We start from the raw sequence: 22,026 nt of genomic DNA, 5'->3' as shown, positions 1-22,026 counted from the left end.
TCCCAATAGGGCAGGCAGGCCATTAGTCATAAAAGAAAATATTCTATGATACTAATTACCATAGGAATTAATTGAAGAGTATGGTTTTGGGTGATCATTTTCCTAAGTACAAATACAAAGACATGATCAATCGTTTTCATAGATAATGAACAATCAGAGAAAAGAATTGACTAACATGTCTCTAGTGCTCTTTAAGAGGTCTTTTTTTAAAAAAAAAAAAAAAAAAAAGAAAGAAAAGAAAAAATTGTCTCTAAGGAAGGGGAGAATGATTTATTAGGTGTGACATCATGATAGGAATAGTCAATGAGTTAATAGCTTAACTGTATCTCATAATTATTTATTAAGGATCTAAGTATGTCCTGCACTGTGCTAAGCACCAGGTAAAGAGCAATGACTCAAACACATACACAGTATGTGATGAGGAGCAAGACAAGAAAAGATGCAATGCTCATTCATTGTGATATATGCTTTGATAGGGTAAGAATGCAACAGTAAGTAACATTCAGACATGCATTTAAATAGACTAAATTATTTATACCCATCAGGAAGCAGAAACCACACAGAAAAGACTGGTCTGGTATGTTTATCATTAAAAATGAACGAATTAGCACTTTGAGTTATCTTATGAGTGTGAGTAATGCCTCAGAGATTGGTCACTTTAGTGAGTTTTACTGTCGAGATGACAGGCTTCCCTGGCTGCTACGGACCGTGGAAGACAGGGACTACACCAACATTTTTCTAATTACCAGACTCAGCCTTCTCCTCCCACTTGGTAACTCAGATGCATTCAGCCTTGTTCATCACTCTCTGCCTCCTAGAAACTCTCTTGAGCCATGATTCCAGGATAATGCTCACTCCTGCTATTTCTACTACAGAGAAGCTTACCGGGGTTGGTCATTTAGCATAGAGTATGCGCTGTTCTGCAGAGAGGATGGTGAATATCATTTAATCTGATGATTTAGGGAACTTGAGGTTGTTGAGAGATTCTACTGCAGTCATCATCTTAGTACGAATTATTTAGTATTAACCTAAATACTTCACTCTTTATTCCATCACTCTGATGTAATTCTCTGCCTGTTATGTTTTTGTTTACTAATTTGTTCGTATCTTTACTGTATTTCTTCTCGCATTGGATTGCCTAGTCCTTTAGAGCACTCGGTCCTCATCCCTTTATCAGTTTTAAATTTTCAGCCAAAACCAAAAACAAACAAACAAAAGGAGCCTTCTCATGTATATCGGTACAGGCATACCTCAGAGAGATTTCAGGTGTGGTTTCCGGACCGCGGCAATAAAACAAGTATTGCAATCAAGTAACACAATAGTTTTGGTTTCCCAGTACATGTAAAAATTATGTTTAAATTATACTAAAGTCAATAGTGTGCAACAGTATGTATAAAAACAAGGTGCATGCTTTAATTAAAAATTAATTTATTGCTAAAAAATGCTGTCATCTGAGCTCTTTGGGAAAATGGCACCAATAGATTTGCTTGTTGCTCCACCTCAAGTCAAGTCTCCTCCCATCACCATTTATCTTCCCCTCACCCTCTCCTACCCCAACCCCCGTCCCACCTGCCTTTCCCTCTGGTAATCACCATACTGTTGTCTGTCTACAAGTTTTTGTGGGGGGCCTCATGTTGATTCAGTCTTCTCCCCACTTTTCTCTACTTTAATGCATGTTCTTAGGTGCAAGGAGACTTAATTTGATAGTCACCGGATGCAGTTGTAAATTGTAAACAAAAAAAATGCTAATGTAGGCACTGAAATCAAGTAGCAATTTCTGGTTATGAAATGGTCATCTGAATGAGTCATAATATATTTACATTAATTTTTTAAGATTATCTCCAAGAAAAATGTACATTTTTTTTTTCATTATGAGAAACACTGGCTTATAGGAATGGCTACCAAAATGTCCTGAATTTTCTGACATTGCACTATTTCTAATGTTCAGGCCAGTGTTTAAAACACAGATTTTAATTTTGAGCAGACACTATTCTGTTGTTTTCTTGAACCTCTGGTCCGTTTTGAAGGAAAAGTCCATTGGGAATTTCCTCTGTTTTCCCTTTCTCCTGGTCCTTTCTCCTTCTTTAAAAGGTAGGCCAGTGGTTTTCAATCTGGCCAGGCTCCCTTTCATGACCTACATTTAGGACATTTTCTTTGTGACCCTGAGAAGAAACCCACAGGCTATGAACTTGCCTACCAGAGATGGAGTGAAGGTGTAACTAATGAAAGTTAAGCTTCAGGACACCTCCAAAATCCTGGAAGAGGTCATATGTTTCTGGAAAACTTACAAAACATATTTAACTTCATTTGGACAAGACTAGTTTCTTCTCTTTCTCTCCACCCCCTCCCTTCCAGGCTTCCCTCTGTCACACTTTGGTTCCTATCGGGAGCATGATATTCGTTGCAGGAAGCTTTTGGGGCCCAGCTAAGGTAAACTTAAGCTGAGGATGTTTGCTTCTGGTTTAGTGTAACAGAGGCATGTGGTTCATAATCACGTCCAGGTTTGGTAAGGTACTGCGAGCCATTCTGGGGTGGAAATGGCTTCCAGAAAAATCCTTCCAAAGAGCCCACTTTCCTGGCTTCTGGGCACAAGGTGAAGGGCCTAGGGCCATGTGCAACATGAACCAGTACTTGACACTGGACAAAGAAAAACCAAGGTTGAAATATCTGGAGTCAGAAGGCATTTTGTCATTTTTTTTCTCCCAAGCATAGGATGTGTGTAAGCAGAAAATTTGATTCCTCGTGTCTAGTGAAAATGGAAGTTCTCTCTTACCAGGAATACACTCAATACAGAATATAAAATTATAAACACTCATGATGTTTTTATCACTTTTGATTGGAATAAGACAATGTAAAATTTATCAGAATTCTTGTGTTTGTAAGGCACAAACCTCTACTAGTACTACAGAAGTCAAGAATATCTCATAAGAATTGCATTTTTAATGCACTTCAACTATCAATAATAGAAAATAAATGCCGATCAGTGATGCTAGAGGGAAGGATGAATTATATTTCTAGTTTCTCTATAAAAATATTATTATAATAGCTGAGGAAAGAATGTAGCACAGATACGGAGGAAAAGGAAAGTATTATTGTAGAGTGTCAAGCAGCACATTGTCATTTTTCCTGGGTTTTGTAATGCTCATGTTATTTTTCAGCTTTTGTATTTTGTAATCTGTGATTCATATTTTGTTTTACATAGTCATTCTAACATCAAATATTATATTCATAGTTTTCAATTCATGTTTTTAAGGAAGGCCCCTAAAATTATGGAAGTTTCAGGAGCCTGAAACTGAATCCACCCCGCCTACCAATACACATTTTTATTTTTTAAATCAATATACTTCCCAATTTTAATATAAAGAGGAAATAAAATAACTTTATAATGAGCAAATATATTCGTGATGAATATGGTGATAACAAATACAGCCTGAGATGAAGGTGAGGTGTCAGTGATACAAATCTAAACAGCATAGCTGTTGGGGATCAGATTTTCTGAAATAGTGAACAATTTAACGATGCTGTTCCAGGAAAAGCAAAGAAAAATCTTTCCTCAATATACATGGTAATTTCTTTGTTGTAAAATCTAGTATATACAAAAGAAGTAAAAAACAACAAAAAAGTTTGCATTTGTTGGTCAAAACCTCTACTAGTACTAGGTTTAAGGCTTAAAGGCTCAAACAATTCTAAAAGAACTGATTATCATTTTTTTTATATGCAAGGCCATCCTGGGTATTACAGGACATTTGGCTGAAAATTTATCTGCAGACCCATCACTGAGACAAGCAACAAGCAATACTCATTGCTGCCCCGCCCCATCTCTCTCTCTCTCTCTCTCTCTCTCTCTCTCTCTCTCTCTCTCTCTCTCTCTCTCACACACACACACACACACACACACACACACACACATTTCCCTCAAGGGACTGAGAGGTTCAGACAACTCCCTGGCTTCCCAGCCCCCAGTCTTACCCACCCTCACCCCCAGGAACACACTGGTCACAGTGCTGTTCAGCCAGATCCTAAAGGATTCGGGCTTCAGAATTTACCTATTAAAATGCAAATGTTCTTGGCTGGGCCAGGACCTCTTGTTCTTATCAGCTAACAACCTAAAGGAATTCCTTTAAGAGGAGGCTGTTTCCGTTTGTTAACTGTGTAATTCTGTGAGAAAGCAGAAAATGAGCCTGGCCTACAGTACATTTGGCTTGACTCTGCAAGACTGGGGTTTCTCTGTCCACAACCACGCCCAGGAAGGATCTGAGCGCCCCCTAGAGCATCTCCTAACGCAGGGAGCCCTGTGTGGGGGAGGCAGGCCCCGCCCCGCTGGCGCAATTGCTTCTGTGGAACCTGGTTGCTTCCTTGGGAGGATGTATGGACCCACTGGTGGCTTTTCTAGCTTTTGGGGTTTTCCCCCTATGCATTGAGCAGGAAGTTGGGGAAGTGGTCTCTTTCTCTTCTATTTTCAAGTCCTAAGCTCTTTATAAAATAATCATAGTAACAGCAATGACTACCAAACAAAGCATTAACTTATCTGCCAGGCTCTATTCTAAACTTTCCACTATATTAAATATTTTAATGTTCACAACAGAGAACAGGCCGGGAAGCCAGGACCAGTGGAATAGGGAAACTGAGGCAGGCAGCTGAACAAACTGGCAGAGCAATTTACAGCAGATAGAGAGGTCACCTCCCTAGAGAAAACACACACAGGAGGATTTTAAGTGACGGTGGCAAGCTCTGTAGGAGTGCCCTCGGGAAGGCTGCCACACTTTAGGAGGCATTTCCCAGCATCAGCTGATAAATCCCGCCCACTGCCCCCAGGTACACCACGCCCAAAGTCTCATCCACAGCCAGGTGGCCCAGCTCCATCTCACGCAGAAGAAGTCCAGCTTCCAAGGCTGCAAGCCCACACATGGGTCCACCAGGCCCAAGAGGGTCAACAGACCCCAGAGAGCTGCATCACTCCAGCACCCAAGGCTACCCTTGGGCAGGTCATCTAACTTCTCTCTGCCTCGTGGCCTATCAGCACGTCTGTCACCAAGACTCAATGGCACCTGGGCCGTGGTTGGCACTGCACTCCAGCCCATGTAGCTGCCCCCGAAGACAGGCCTGTGATTGGCTTTAGTTCTATTTCCTTGAGTTTGGGAAGAGCCGGGCTTCTTTCAGACTGTTCAGTCTCATTCCTGGCTCTTCCCTGGCTCGTGTCCTTATCCTATCTGATCCTTCCCCAGATTTCCCTGGGGTTTTCTCCTCCCCTTCATGGTGGCCACTTTGGCTTCTACTGAGCTTGTGCATGTGCTAAGTGAAGAGACATCCTCTGTGCCATCTTCCCCTTCCCCCGTCAGTGGAGGGAGCTCCTGCCCACTAGATGCCTGGAGGGTCCTTTCCTAGTTAATCCAGTCAGGTCCATGTGCTCCCTTCTTTTCGTTAACATCTAGCTAACAGCCTATTCTATAAGTAGCTCTGGAGAACCACAACAGAATTTCAGCAATCGCTGGCCGTACTCGTGAACATGCATAAATGGTATATTGTCATGACTAAGGGTTTTCCTCTAGGGCCGTGGTCGGCAAACTGTGGCTTGCAAGCCACTTGCGGCTCTTTGGCTCCTTGAGTGTGGTTCTTCATCAAAATACCTCAGCCTGGGCGAGTCTATTTTGAAGAAGTGGCGTTAGAAGAAGTTTAAGTTTAAAAAATGTGGCTCTCCAAAGAAATTTTAATCGTTGTGCTGTTGATATTTGGCTCTGTTGACTAATGAGTTTGCCTTCCATTGCTCTATGGTTAGATTTTTAAATGTTTAAATCCCAAATTAGCCATTTAGTACGTACCCTAAGATAAGTTGCTTAACCTCCTTTAGCTCCAGTTTTCCTACCTATAAAATGTAACGAAGGCACCTGCTTCATAGGATTATCGTGAGAAATGAAGGAAACATCGCCTGCACCCCACTTTCCTAAATTGCATTGGTAGACCGTTTAAGAATGTCCTCTGACTGTGTGTCTAGCCCTGTGCCTGTCTTTTACTAGATTCCAAGTATATCTCTGGAGATGGGATGGGGAGTAAGGAGATACATATAAGATTGCCCAATTAGGCACCACTCCAAATTTTATCTTCGGGGAAGGAGGCAAACCCAGGCACAGCTGATCAGGTAACCAGATAGGACACAGAAAACATTTCCTTCTCCTTTTTGGGTTTAAGTCGATCGTAAGGCCCTAGACTTCAGCTCAGTCTGCACTTGGAGAGATGTCCACCTCGATGGGAGGCCCTGCCCTGCTGTGGACAGCGTTGCTGCTCTTTTGTAAGTAGAGGCTCAGTCACCCCTCTTGCAGCAGCCAGAATGGATTGGGAAGCAGCTGGGGTGGGATTGCTGGGTTTAGTGCTGACTTTTCCTAGGCCGTGCCCAAACCTTGGGGCATTTCCCGGGGATTCTGTAATGGAGACAAACTGGAAAGCAGAGGGAACAGAGCTGAGCAACATCTCAGCAAAAAGCTAGAGGACTGAGAGCCTGGTTTCTTGCAATCATTCTGGCATCTCCAGAGGACAGGAAGGGGTGGGGAGGATACAAAAAAAAGAGAATCTCCTTATCTGAGGATCAAATGCCTAGGAAGATGGTGAGCCCTTAAAATTCCATGAATGTAGACATAGTCTACACCCCGGTCCCCAGTCGTCAGGAGCCTCAGAAGGCTGGGGATGGACACTAACGTATCCTCTCTGAACGTTTGCAGCTCCAGGTGTCATGCCAGCAGGTGAGTCCTCTGTCCTCGTCACTTGGTGTTTCCATGTGTCCGGGCATTCCTCCCCACACTGTTTCCCTTCGTTCCAGCGTCTTTGTTTTCTAATGATGATTACTATTTTTCTAATGATTGTGGATCTACAACTCCCTGTTCAACCCACTTCCCATGTCCACCTTGCCTTGTCTTCCTTCTTTTCTCTCACTCAGAAGTATCTCACATACCAGTTCACTCTCTCCCGTCACCACCTCCTCTTTTTATGCCAACAACCACTTCTTTGGACCATTTCAATGTCTCGGCTTCTCTTCCAGGCACTATTACATAATCTCACTCAATTCTTACATCACCATTCTTCATGTTATTATTTTACAATTAAGGGTGCTGAATCTCAGGCTTAGTGATTTTTCTGGACGTTACACAGCAAGCAAAAGACTGGATTCTAACACGAGTGCCTTGGATTCAAATCTGGCTCTCTTTCTACTGCATCACCTTTTCTTCATCACCCCCTGCTACTTCCTTAGCTTCAGTTCAGATTTGTATCACATCTCTTTGTTCTTGGAAACCTTTTAAGACGGATCCTCTTGGTCTTCCTCATTACCTTCCAGAATTGGCATGCATTGTTTTCTGTGTAAACACTCACAACAGAGTTATGCATCCATTATTCACTCATTCATTCACTCCACATGCCAGCCATTGAGTCAAGCTGGGGCTGAACATGATAGACATTGCCTCTGCCTGAAAAGAGATTGCAGTCCTCATTTACAAATTCTGAAAACGGAAATCAAGAGAATTAAATGAGTTCTCTTCTACCAATTTTAATTTTTTAAATTTTTGGTTTGCTTATTTATTTGTTCTTTTTAATATCCTGCATTTTTGTCCTGTCTTTCTCCCTAGATAGGGAGCTCCCTGGGACCACACCAGTGTTTCCTCCTTTTTAAAATCCTAAACAAACTAGGGTCTTATCAACATCAGTAGAGGGTAGACAGACCATTGATTGACTATTAGTATATCTGTATTTTGAAGCCTAGACAATTAATTTTCTATGATGTTTCCCTCTCTGTATCTCTTTTCACAATTTGATCTTCCCAAAGCTGCCGGGAAATCTACATTGTCCTTGAATCCACCATGGAACAGAATATTTCAAGGAGAGAATGTGACTCTTAGATGTAACGGGAACAATTCTCTGGAAGTTAACTCCACGAAGTGGACCCACAACAATACCGTGCTAGCAGTGACAGCTCCAAGATTGGACATTGTGAATGCCACATTCCAGGACGGCGGGGAATACAGATGTCAGAGCAAAAACCTTATCCCAAGTCAACCGGTGAATCTAGAAGTCTTCAGCGGTAAGTTCCAAGTCTGTGGAAATGCAGGTTTCCCCAGGTAAAGGACGGCCTCTCTGGTGATGGGGAGCAAAGAAGTTATTCTAAGGCTTAGGGTACCAGGGTAGAACTCAGGGACTCGCCCAAGACCCATAAATCTCTCTTCTTGCATCTCTACTTCTGTATGCTTTCAATATTCTGCCCATCCTGCAATGATATTTGTCCATTTTATTTCACCTCTGACTATCTTTTCTACATAGATTCAGATGCAAATTATGTGATCACTGACATGTTGGGTGTGTGAATATTGCAAAGAGCTATATATCTGAAATAGGATCAAAGGTTTGATTTAAAGATTTGCTCTGCAATATCCATGTGCAATGGCCTGAATATTTGGTTGTACCCTTCATTTTGAAAGATATCTGTGTACATGCCTCATGTCCTCTATTTTTACTTAAGAAAAAAAGTTTATGTTTGTTTTTCACCTGCATCACTTTCCTATTGATAATAATTAGTGAAGCCTGCTTAGACATACTTGGGTTAGTTAGTAAATGCTGAATGATTAAGCTAATGATTTCATTTGAATGTCTAGGTTATTATCATATTTTACTTTATATTTTTAAACATAAGTATATTTTAAAGTAAAGACAAACTTTGTATTTTTCTCTTGAATGAAAGATGTTTTAACATCCATATGCAAATCCCAAATAAAAACAAAAGGAGTATCAAATAGCTTCTTTATGTCCGTAGAGTAGATTCTGGTAAAGTCCTCAAGGATTGCTCATAAATAAAATATGTTTGCACAAACTAGCCACATTTCCATTTAACATTTTTCTTTGGTGACTGTTTTCAATTCTTAAAATGACAATAGTCATGGAACCTAATTTTTCATGGACTCATTACTGAAAATATTTGTTGAGTACTTATCAACTCCTAGGTACTGTGTTAGGCACTGGGGATATAGTGTAAGGGACAGACATGGCCCCAAACCTCTTGTATAAAGCCAAATAAGGACAAGGATATTAAGTAAATTATTACACAAATAATTACTAAGAGTTGTTATACATGTTCTGAGGAAGTTTTAGGATCAACTATGAGCAATAATAAAACTGAAAGTCCCCAATGAAGTAAGAGAAGACAAAATAGACACTGTCCTAGGCTAAGATGCCTTGGGCAGAATAGGTTTGCTTGCCACTTAGAGACTAGAACTAACAAGAGTGGAGCTAAAGGGAATCCTGGGTTTCAGACCTTCCTTGGATAGGCTCAGCAGAAATGTCAGAGAAATTTTATGGCTCCAGACTTACTATTCAGGAAGAGAGAAGATTTATCAATAGAGAAGTCCCACTCTAAGCATTATTTTGTTTCCTTTATATTGACTTTATGAGCCAAGAAATATATTAATGATGAACCATGGCTCTGACACAGACTCAATCCCGGACCTCATCTATTTTATCTACCTGTTATTTGTCTATCCCCAATCTATCTATATCATCTATTTGTTCATTGTTAAATAAGTAACTTAATAAATGCTCTTCAGATTGGCTGCTGCTTCAGTCCTCTTCTGAGGTGGTACAGGAGGGTGAGTCCTTCCTCATCAGGTGCCATGGTTGGAAGAACATAAATGTCTTCAAGGTGATTTACTACAAGGATGGCATACCACTGAAGTACTGGTATGATAACTACAACTACTCCATTACCAATGCCACCACAAAAGATAGCGGCAACTATTACTGCTCGGGCAGAATTTTGCAGATAAACCGTACCTCGGAATCCCTCAAGATCACTGTAAAAAAAGGTGAGTTAGATCTGGCTGGCATGGCTCAGTGGTTGAATGTTCAACCTATAAACCAGGAGGTCACAGTTCAATTTCTGGTGGGCACATGCCTGGGTTGCGGACTCAATCCGCAGAGTGGGGCGTGCTGGAGGCAGCCGATCAATGATTCTCTCATATCATTGATTTTCTATCTTTCTCTCCCTCTCCCTCACTCTCTGAAATCAATAAAAGAACTGTTTTAAAAGGTGAGTTAGTAAAAGAAAGGGAAGGAGCCTATAGCAGAGGAAGGAATAGAAGACATCTTAACTTGAAATAGTAGCAGCTTGTAAAATGGGGGTAGCTGTGATCCCTTAGAAAATCTACTAAACATCTAATGGAGAGACACGGACTATAGTATCGTTCTCAATCTCTGGCTTAATTTTTGTTTGTTTGTTTGTTTAATGACAATAGCAATACCTGCTCATATTAAGGCATTTTAATAAAGATTAAATGTGGTAATATTTGTTAAATGGATTTATAATTTGTTAAGCACTGCCCAAGCATAACACATTGCAATTAGTTTTGATCTCAAAGTCACCTGCTGCTCCTTGTGGGACACTAATATTTACTGAATTGAAGGAAAGTATCAAAGTTGAAGAAACAAAGGCTGTGAAGACCTTAATCTGTTTTTCGTAGGAGGGTTGGGCAAGAAAACCAATAATCCAATAGGCTGTGTGCCTGTATATTTGGAGAAAAAAGAGAGGGCTTAATGAGGGGGGGAAATGAGCAGGTAGGCAGCCAATCAAAAGGACTGCTCTTCCCAAACTTCGTATAACAGAGAGAGCCTTTGAAATATTTGCCTTACAAGGAGGAAATTGGCAAACTTGGCTCATACTAATGTCTACAGAAGCCTGAGTCCAGAAGCTAGAATTAGGCTCTAGTGGCAGCTCCCTGTTAACTAATTTGAGACCTAAATACCATTTAATTGTTCAGTATCTTTGTCAATAAAATAAAGAGTTTGGTCCAGACTTTATCAGAATCACTTGGAGAAATTTAAAAACAATATTGATGTTCATTTCTCATTCCTAGAAATTCGAACCTACTTGATTTGATAAGGCATGCACACATCAGTATTTTTAAAAGCTCTCTCAGGTAATGGTAATGAATAGACAGTGTTCAGAGCCACTGATCTAGATGAGCTCTAAGAAATACCTTGCTTTAATATTCTGGGTCTCTATAATTCTAGAATAATCACGAAAAGCCAAAAGCGGTATTTTGTAAAAAGAGTAACAGAGTCACAAAATAGTGCAACTGGAAGGAAATGTAAAGATGATTTTGTTCAATATCTTCATTTTACCCAAAAGGCATGCAAGAATGATGATTGATTGATTGGTTGATTGATAAATAAGATACTGATGTCCCCTGATCTCACTCTGTCTCCTTTCTATCCCAAATAATGTGTGGATGTTAGTCTTTTCAGTTTCAGGAAAGGGGTTATGGTTCCTATTATCTACCTTCCCCGTTGGGCATATTGGCTAGAGAGACTGTCAGACAAGGGCTTGGGAGATGTTCAGGACTCCCTAGGCTCCAGGGAGCACAGTGTGAGGAACCCAAACTCAGAAGTGTTTTCTCCCTGCACCTGAGAAATGCCATGGCAAGCTAGAATAGGGCAGACCATGCCGGCCCCTTCTCTTGGGGAGGATGAAGCTTTGAAACTTGCTGTTCAACTTTTAATATTATTCAATAAGATTTTGTTTCCTGTCGCACCCAGATTCCTTTCACCAAAGCAGCTACTACTCATGGCAACCCCTTATCCCAGTTTTGGTAGCCATCCTGTTTGCTGTGGACACAGCGCTGTTTATCTCAACCCAGAAGCAGTTTGCATTCATCTTGATCAAGAGCGCCAGGAAAGGCAACAAACGTATGGACCCACAGCCACAGCCCAAGCCAATGCCACCGAAGTGATGTCACCGCTCAAGAAACATTTGCAGCAACAGTTTCCTTCAGGCATCCGCAATTGCTTCTGTTGTCACACCCCACTCACAATGTCCATAGAAAAATCTGTGTTCACCTGACTGCTCACTAAACCAACTACCACTGGTTAAGTGGCATGTAATGAGTGCTCAATAAACATCAGTTAAACAAGTAAAAAGAATGTATAGATTCATTTATACACCTGTTTATACTTTATTTATATAGTTTTGAAGGAAAAGTACAATTTTAATAAAAGCAATATGAAACCGTGTGTTGCTTCCAAGTATCCGAGGCTTGCCAGTTGTTGTTTTTCTTCTTTCTTTATTTTTTTATTTATTTATTATTATTATTTTTGCTTCTGGAGGCAAAAACCATGAGGTTTTAGATTAGGCAAGTTGTCTCTTGACCATTGTAAGTATGAGCTAGGAGTGAGAAGACATGGTGGAATGCTAGTGAGGTTGATCATTTTTATATTCTCTCTTCAATTTACTATCCATGAGCTTCTAGGTCTTGGCAGAATCTGGGGCAGTCTTGAGTCATAGAACTTAGGGGCTGAGGCTCGGTCTAAAATTCCCTTGTGATTCTTTCCTCCATCGAACCCCCTCGCCCCAAACTTATATCTTTAATACCCTCTTACAGCACCTGAACTAAGCATCTTCTAAGGAGATTCTAGTAAATAGTAATAATCAGAACTCTCTGCTCTGAAAAAAGTCTGGAACGGAATAAATCTCAAGCAAAGAATTTAGACATTTCTGGTTTGTTGATTTCTCTTTTCATTTTATGTCTTTATTATATTCCTTGGAGTCCCAGGATTATCTCATAGAATAAATGGGACTAAGTTATAGCCTCTTCTAAAGCCAACTATTAGAAAGGGACTAAACTAATCATGAGACAAAATAAAATTGTTCATAAAAATTTTTTTTTAAGATAAGGGGATGATTTTTTTGTGGATTCTGAGAAAAATTTATATCTTAATTTTTAACCCGTTTCCAAGAAAATGATTCTTAAACTGCTGCCAACTGAACTGAGCCAAAGCAAATAGAGTTCAGTTGATAGGATAAAATTATTTTTTAATTAAAATATAACTAACTGGCCTTCTGCCTTAGCCTATATCAACACTGAAAATTTGGGGCCTCACTTGCCAATTGCTGTTCTAGAAATGGTGTCCTAAAATGTAAATGGAGGCTTCCGGGAAACATATCTGAAACAGAGATGTGAGTGCAACTAGTTTATTAGGGAGTGCCCTCAGGACCAACCCTGCGTGAGCGTGAAGGAAGCAGGACCGGGCAAAAGAAACGTGTCAGAGACACCGCAAAAGCCTCACACAGTTCAAACAGTGGCATAGCTGAGAGCCTGCAACTGGGACAGCCCTTCCTGATCATCTTAAATTGATCATACCGTGTTCATACCCTGAACTAGCAAGTCATGGAGGCCAACCATGTGGCTTTGAAGGAGGCAGCTCTTAGCAAGGGCAATTCCTGAAGAGGGACTCAGCTGAGAACTGTCAGCCCAGGACACTCCAGCAGCTGGAGCAATGAATGTGGGTCCTGCAGGGGAGCAATCAGCCTAGTGTACAACAGTCTCAACGAGAGACCACTTCAAACAGAAGGAAGTGTTACACGGGCCATCAGACCTTTACCTAACCTGTTCACCTAGATGAAGCAGATCTACGAAGGACACGGTTTTCATAATGGTTCTATGGCTATCCTCACAGAAATGTACTGGCTCTATCATTTCTGGAAATCTGGACACAAAGGCAAAGATAGCGTTTCTCTCTCAGACTTCGCTGCCAGGGTTTTCTGCTAAGTGAGACATGGTAGCTTTGCTTAGGGGATTTGCTGACTTCCACTGACCGGTCCCCACCTCAGTGCCCAGCAGCCTTCATGACACTTTCACAAGCTTTTGCAGGGTCCTCACTTGCACCAGCTGGGCACTGGGGCCTGTAAGAGCTCTGTGTGAAACTCAGGCTGTGCTTGGTCCTCAGTAGAGAAGGCCAGAGTGGAGTGGAAGGATGAGAGAGCGGATTTTCCTCCCACCAGAGCATATGCATTCACCTTCTGTAGATGTTCACACATGAACTGCTTTTATCAACTGTGGTTTTAAGCTGAAGTATCTAAGGAGAAATTTCTGAAGATTAGCCTCTGCAGGCTTAGGAACTTACTGGAAATTCTTTTTAAGTCAAGCTTCAGACTTCCACTCAGTAATAAATATTTTCAGAGGTTTTCGTTAAAGCGCTTACACTGAATACTCTTTCAAAGAGTTTAGCTCTATCTTGCAAGAGAAACTGTATTTTTGCTTGACTCTTCCCAACCTCCATCCTCTTTCACTCCCGAATTGGAAATGTGAAAAGCATTGGACTTTTCAGCATGTCCTGCTTGATAATTGGAGTTTTCTCACCCAGGTATCTCTGGACTATGAACACCCCACCTTTGGGCTCTCGGTAGCTGATGGCTTTTGCTTTCCCCCATTTGCCCTCCTCATTCCCAGGAATGATCAGTTAGGGCAGTTCCCGTCACCCAGAAAGTGTGCGTGACCTCTTTTGATGATTCTTCAGGCTGTGGCAGGATCTTAGCAAGTGGCAAACACATATTACAATAAAGCCTTCAATGTCTACTGGAAAAGATACACAGGCATGCCTCCTCACTTAGTTGTTAAAATATTTGCAAAAATTACTCCAACCCCCATAATAACACACACACAAAAGTCTTTCTAATATGCTTTCTATTCGCTCTTAAGAACTTTGCTGTATTCTGTGTCTTAATGGAGTTGTATTACTTAACATATCCTCAGGGTATGTATAGCTATGTGCATGTGTGTGTGAGAGAACATAGATATGAGTGGCTCAGGCATGTAATTCTTTCTTTTACATTCTTAACTATATGTGAAGTCATTTTTTTTCTCTTTTCTGAAGAAGGGCATTAAAGAACAGTGATTAGTTCAAAGGAAAGCCTTCAGTTTTAACACCCAATTAAACTTAGTCTACTATTCTTTGTTTTATTTTATGTATATTTTTATTTATTTCAGAGAGGAAGGAAGAAGGAGAGAGAGACAGAAACATCCATGATAAGAAAGAATCATGAATCCACTGCCTCCTGAAAATCCCCCACTGGGGATGGAGCCCACAAGCCAGGCATGTGCCCTTGACTGGAATCGAACCTGGGACCTCTCAGTTCACGGAGCCAAACCTATTGAAATAGCATTAAGATCAATACATATTGATAAACCAAGTAAAAAGCCTTCACAATCATTCCTCATTAAGGGGACAGGGGCTTTCGCCCCATGGCTCTGCACAGAGCGTCTTGGACCTCCTTGTTCCTCAGACTGTACACAACGGGGTTGAGCAGGGGAGTGATGACGGTGTAGGTCACTGAGATGAGTCTGTCCTGGCCTATGGAACTCTGGGACTTAGGCTTGAGATAGATGATGGAGGCACAGCCATAGTGGATGACCACCACTGTGAGGTGGGAGGCGCAGGTGGCAAAGGCCTTCTTCCGACCCTCAGCTGAAGCGATCTTGAGGATGGTGGAGATGATGAGGACATACGAGATAAAGACCAGACTCATGGGGAGAACCAGGACGCAGATGCTGACCACAAAGTTGATGATTTCATTGATCGTGGTGTCTATACAGGCCAGCTTCAGCAGGGGTCTCACGTCACAGAAGAAGTGAGAGATGACAAAGGCATCGCAGAAGGGGAGGCAGAACACAGAGGTGACTTGAACAGTGGCCATGCCCAGACCAATTCCCAGCGACCCAGAGACAAGCCGCACACAGGCCTCTTTACCCATGATGACTGAGTACCGCAAGGGGTTGCAGATGGCCACGTAGCGATCATATCCCATGGCCATGAGCAGAAAGCAGTTGTTGATACCAAAGGTGAGATAGAAGAAGAGCTGAGCGGCGCATCCTGGTTTAGCAATGGGTTGATGAGGACTCAGCAGGCCAGAGAGCATCTGGGGGATGATGGCCACAGTATAGCAGGTCTCGGAGACGGACAGCATGCTCAGGAAAAAGTACATGGGGGTATGGAGGTGACGGTCCATGCAAATAATGCTGACAATAATGGCATTGCCCAAGAGAGTCAGCAGATACAAAGTGAGAAAGACAACAAAGAAGACAAGCCTGTGCTGCCACTCGAAGCTGGAGAAACCCTCAAAGAGGAACTCAGTCACAGCAGTGGAGTTTGGTTTTGGCATCGAGGAAGGTCTAGGTCTGGAAGATCTGGGCAAAGAAAAGAAATGTGTGATGAGTTAACTAAGAAAGAGAATAGGCTGGACCAAGGCCTTCATTAAAGGGCTGCCTCTCTTCTGAGCAATGCTTCAGACCTCGAGGGCCATTACTATCCAGCTGTTGACTGAATCATCACCTTTGTCCTTCTTCTTCTTTTGTACTACAGACATGCTACCTTAGGACCCTAGGATTGAGGTCAGAGAAAAATCTGAGAGGGAAAGCACAGACAAATTACGAGACAGATTTTATAGAAGTAATTACCCAGCCATCGAAGGAGTGAGTCCAGGTCAAAGAACAAGCCCACCTCTATAGGTTTCTCCAAACACATTTGAATTAAACTCCTAGAGATTCAGTGAGGAGCAGTGTCCAAGGTGAAAGATAAAAGACATTTGAGGCTAATATCAACAGTCAGAATGCACTACCGACAGCTAATGCTCAATGCGGGTCCTAGATTGACTTTTCCTCCTCAGAACCCTAGGTCCTAGGCTTCACTTCCCAATGCCTTGCACCTACAATCCACTGTGATCATGACAGATTAGAACGGCACAGCAAAAGAAACTGTCAACACCATGAAAAGGGATCTCACTGTGTGGGAGGACATACTCACCAATTAGACATCTGATGAGGGGTTAATTTCCAAAATGTGTAAAGAACTCATACAACTTGACATAAAGGAAGACAAACAATCCAATTTAAAAGTGGGCAATGGATGTGCATGGACATTTCTCCAAAGAGGACACACAGATGGCCAAGAGACATGAAAAAATGCTCCAAGTCACTAATCATCAGAGAGATGCAAATTAAAATGACAGCGAGGTACCATCTCACACCTGCCAGAATGGCCACCATCAACAAATCAACAAACAAGGGCCGGCAAGGATGTGGAGAAAAAGAAATCCTAGTACACTGTTCATAGGAATGCAGATTGGTATAGCTACTGTGGAAAACATTAAATATTAAACATGGAACTGCCATTTGACCCAGTGATCCCACTTCTAGGAATATATACTAAGACTCCTGAAATATTAATCAGAAAGATTACAGCACCCCTATGTTCATAGCAGCACTATTACAATGCCTAAGATCTAGAAACAGCCCAAGTACCTACCCATCAGTGGATGAATGGATAAAAAAAGCTGAGGCACATTTATACCATGGAATTCCATGCAGTTTTATATCATTTCCCTTCCAATTGTTCATATGGACTTCTTCATGCTCTTAAATTTTTCATGAGGTGCATTTACTAGAATCCCGTATTGCTATGTGTATTATCCTAATACTGGCGTGGATTAAGTGAGACAAGATTTTCAGCTCTGCTTCTAATCCTGTTCTTGAAGATGCCCGACATTTAACTTCTTCCTTAAATCATAGTAGCCTATCCAGCTAACATATATAAAAAACAATAGGCACTGACATCTAGATTGTTTTCCTGGGTTATAACTGATAGTTTGAAACCCATCCCTATAAAATTACAGTTTTCACCATTACACTTGAAAACTTGGATTGAAATTCATCCAAGTTATGCTTATAACTTCATTCCACTTTCTTGCTTAGATCTTATTCATGCCTCTTGCCTAGAATATTTGTTTCCTTCCTCTTCCTACCACTAGTCAGCTTTAAATTGCTAACACCCTAAAACACTATCCCAGCACCATCACATGAGAGACTCTTAACACATACAGCAAACAACAAAGGAATGCAGAGTAGAATGGAGAAAGAAAGAAAATTGGCAAGAATAGGATTACTCAGGCAGGGTGTAAGAAATATAAATGAAGAAGGGTAGATGAGAGAAAAATGTAGGGAGGGTACAGCTAAACAGACTATTCAAATAATGCCATTGAACTCGGAGTTTTTACCACTCTTCCTTTCAAATAAATGACAAAAAACAAAAACAAAAAAATGTTGTTGTACATTAGCACAATGGAATGCCATGAAGTGTAACACAGAAGGATCTCTTACCCTTTGAGACAACATGGAGGGACCTGGAGATGATTATGCTAAGTAAAATAAGCCAGTCAGAGAAAGACAAGTATCACGTGATACCACTTATATGTGGAATCTAATGAACAAAATAAACTGATGTATAAGATAGAAACAGAGGCATGGGCACATGGAACACCCTGAGGCATCTCAGAGGGAAGGGGCAGTGGGGACAGGAAGAGATTGACCAAAGATCTTACATGCATGTGTGCACAGCCCATGGACACAGACAATAGTGTTGTGAAGGCCTAGGGGTGTGCAGGAACTGGGTAGAGGGGAACAATGGGGAAAGAAGAAGGGGGGACATCTGTAATACTCTCAACAATAAAGATAAAAAAGTTGAATAAAGCCTATCCCTACCCTATTCATGAATGAACGCACTATTTACATGTTTTCCCAAACAAGAGCACTTACCTCCTTGTTCCCTGATTATTTTTAGCCCCCTCTACATGATAAAATTTGGCTTCAAATCTGAGCAAAACCATTTCTTCTGTCGTTCAATATGTGGAGCAGTCATAACGTATAACTACTGTGCTGGCATTAGAAAAACAAAGATGACTATGACATAGACAGACCTTCTCCTCAAGGATCTGATATTTTTGAACAGCCTTTAATGTTAAAGGCCCTTGAAATCATATGTCCCTCTTCTTAACATTAGCTTACATACTCATATTTCCAAAATCACAGACATCCCAATATGTATTCTCTATGAGAGGTCTTTTCCCGCTTCTGGAGACTTCACCGTCTGTGTGATAACTGAATATCTGTTATAATAAACACCCCCCAACCCTCACACATAAGAAAGTGAGACTCACCAGTTAGCTTGTTTCTCCAGCTCTCAAAGAGCTGTATTCATGCGTGAGTCACATCCCCCAAGCTGAAAATGTGACTGCCTGCAATAATAGGTTTGGATTTTTTTTTAAAAAAAGATTCTTTATTGATTAAAGTATTACATGTGTCTCCCTTTTCCCCCATTGACCTCTCCCCAGCCACCCCCATCCCCCAGCACTAGATTTTTATTTTTACTAACAGTTGTACAATGTTTCCTAGACCTTCGTCAATGCCTTTCCTGAAGTTATTTAAAACTCATCAGTTGTTATTTGAGTGTAAGCCACTCTGTAAGAACATTGCTATTTTATCAAATAGTCTACAAATGTTCTTATCTCAGGGCTACTAATGTCTTACCGAGAAGAATTATGGTTTAATAGATATTCCCCCACTGACTGGCAAGTCTTTAGATATGACTCAGTATGCGATATCTAAAAGAGCTAGAGAGGAAGAAAATAATGCACATCCCAGCCTCCTGGTGCCTGAGAGTAGAAGTGAAGGACAGAACAAGTCACACTAATCTCCTTTAGATTCTTACAGTCCTTCCTGCTGGAAGAAGCTCTTCTTTGAGTCACAAAGCCGTAACTCTGGCCTGAGGTTTCTTAATAAGGCGGAAACTGTTTGCCCAGACTTCTGGGTCTCTTTCCCCAAAACAGTGCTGACTCCCAAGTGATCAAGAGCGTGAGACACAATCCAAACATCCGGGTGCCTGGGGACCTCGTTACTCAGGCAGCTCATCTCCTAATCCCGAGGAGAACATTCTGGAGGGTAGAGTTGCCTTGGCTATTAGGAGAAATGTCTCTGGTGAAAAACTGATTTTGAAATGTTTTAAATTGGGTGGGCCTGATCCTGCTAAGATACATGTCATACTTTCTGTCCATTTCTCTGGCACCAAAGGAGGGTGGCGTAAAGCCTTATGAGATTGCTCTTCACAAATGAAGAGAAGCAAGAATTTACAAGTAGGGTCAAGCATGGACCCCTGCTGCCAGGTACACAGAGGGTTGACATTTAGGTTATCTGCCACTTGGAGTCAGTTTAAAGTGTCAGGGTAGAATCATCAATCCAGTTCCTGAACTCTGTTGAAGGAACTTTCCTCCTCCTCCTCCTTCTCCTCCTCCTCCTCCTCCTCCTCCTCCTCCTCCTCCTCCTCCTCCTCCTCCTTCTTCTTCTTCCTTCTTTTTTCTTCTTCTTCTATCCTCACTGAGAATATTTTTCCATTAATTTTTAAAGAGGCAACACATCAATTGGTTGCCTTCTGCATGAGCCCCTAACAGGGCCCCAGGCCGGGGAGGAGCCTACAATAGAGGTACGTGCCTTTGACCGGAATTGAACCCGGGACTCTTTGGTCCATAAGCTCTATCTATTGAGCCAAATCGCCTAGGGCAGAACTTTTATACTTTTAACTAACCTCTCTCATCTCTGCTCTGCACCATTTTGGATCCTACGCCATTTTGGATCCCCTCCCTAGCTCAGTTCCATGCAAAGCACCAGCTTTCCTGCACTTCATCATCTTATTATCTATAGCCCACATAGATGCCAATGAAGGTCAATAACCTTAAGATACGTAAAAGTTGGCATTGGATTGCCACAATTTTTAACTCTTTAATCATTTTCTTTGCATTGATCTTACATTCCAAACTCTATTGTATGCATGTTTAGAAAACTCACAGTAATCTTTTGTTCTTAGGGTACTTACAGCAGCTACTACTAATTAAAATAATAGACAATACTTTATTACATGTGCTTATTATATACTAGGTTCAAAATTATGCAATGTGCATATACTGACTAATTAAGTTCTAAAAAAACTATATAAAGTAGCATTATATTCATTTTCAGGATAGAAAATAGGCATAGAGACATTATGTAACTTTCTCTAGGACACTGAGCTGATAAAGGAAAACCAGATCTTAAACCCAAAAATTCAGCTTCAGAAATCAGACTAGTACAATTCTGGACACAAATTCATTCTCAATAAATATTGGTTATATTGATTTTATTAAAATTATGTGTGGTACTGCTACTGATAGCAATTTAGTATATGTGCTGCCGAAGTGAGCACAGCTACTGATAGCAATTTAAGAAGGCACCTTAGTGATGGTGAAAAGCATTAGACTAGTGATTCTGTTTAGTTGCGTTTTAGTTTCCATATCCACCACTAACTTGATTAGTGTTTGGATAGACATTTATCTTATCTGGGCTTCTGTTTATTCGTCTCTGAGTCATGATATGATATGTGATGATGATGGTGATAATAATAATGATGATGATGATGATGACAGTAATATCTAACCAGATTTTTGCCTCTCTGCATCTTTCACATTGTCTGATGTACTCTCCCAATAACATGATAAAGTACATATATTTTAAATACTATTATCCCCATCTATACATATAAAAGGCTAAATGACCAATTGCCCATCCATCTAATCATCTGACTGACAAACCAGCCCATACATATGATGCGTGCTGACAACTTAAAAATAAACATTGACTGGAACATGTGTGATACATGTAAAGCTCTTGGAATGTATATTATTGAAATCCCCTGTGAAATGATTTGTAACGAATCTATTATTGAAGCTATCTTTGAAATAGTATATCAATATATATAAAATACTAATATGCTAATCCGATCAGTTACTATGACACTCACTGACCACCAGGGGATAGATGCTCAACGCAGGAGCTTTCGTTACACACATTGGCCGGCTACAGAGAAAAGGCACCATGGACCTGGCGTCCACAAAGCAGCACTCAGCTTCCCCCAGCTGGGACACAGGCCCTGCCACCATCCCCCACCAAATCACAGCCAATGCTGCCGAGACCCCATGGCCTCAGATTGCTGACCACGGGTCTAGCCTCTGTGTAATTGGAGTTCTGGGTGGGTAGAATAAATAGAAAGCATCAGAATCAGGATATGAATAAACAAATTGCCACAATTTTCCAAACCTGAGGAAAACCAAGACACAGATTAAAAAATTACTCTGAATTACAAAGCAGGCTATTTAAACACACATTCCACACAAAATGCATGTAAGCATATCATGTAAAATGGCTAAAAAAATATTTAAAAGTGTGTTAAAAGTAGTTTGAGGAAAAAGAGATGCATTCTTTTCAAGAAATAGCAATAACATTTTAAACTGACTTCTTAGTGGCAATAATGGGAAACAGAAATCAATGAAATGACATCTTCAAAGTGCTGAAAGAAAATAATTGC

At 41.0% G+C, this 22,026-nt stretch overlaps 2 protein-coding genes across 2 annotated transcripts; one reads left to right on the top strand and one right to left on the bottom strand.

Annotated features, from left to right (window-relative positions):
* Window positions 1-6,183: 6,183 nt before the first annotated feature.
* FCER1A (Fc epsilon receptor Ia) lies at window positions 6,184-11,942 on the top strand. The gene is made up of 5 exons (XM_084866561.1): window positions 6,184-6,286; window positions 6,714-6,734; window positions 7,811-8,065; window positions 9,579-9,836; window positions 11,566-11,942. The coding sequence occupies exons 1-5, from the start codon at window positions 6,232-6,234 to the stop codon at window positions 11,757-11,759; spliced, it is 783 nt and encodes a 260-aa protein (XP_084722687.1). The 5' UTR covers window positions 6,184-6,231; the 3' UTR covers window positions 11,760-11,942.
* Window positions 11,943-15,022: 3,080 nt separating this feature from the next.
* On the bottom strand, window positions 15,023-15,976 carry LOC311613085 (olfactory receptor 10J4-like; the record flags this gene model as incomplete). The annotated part of the gene is made up of 1 exon (XM_084866553.1): window positions 15,023-15,976. Exon 1 carries the CDS (start codon window positions 15,962-15,964, stop codon window positions 15,023-15,025), a length of 942 nt encoding a protein of 313 aa, XP_084722679.1. The 5' UTR covers window positions 15,965-15,976.
* Window positions 15,977-22,026: the final 6,050 nt, after the last annotated feature.

This window comes from Pipistrellus hanaki, assembly GCF_964339955.1.
Source record: "Pipistrellus hanaki genome assembly, chromosome: 18".
Taxonomy (NCBI): domain Eukaryota; kingdom Metazoa; phylum Chordata; class Mammalia; order Chiroptera; family Vespertilionidae; genus Pipistrellus; species Pipistrellus hanaki.
This window is presented reverse-complemented; position numbering and strand designations above follow the sequence as displayed.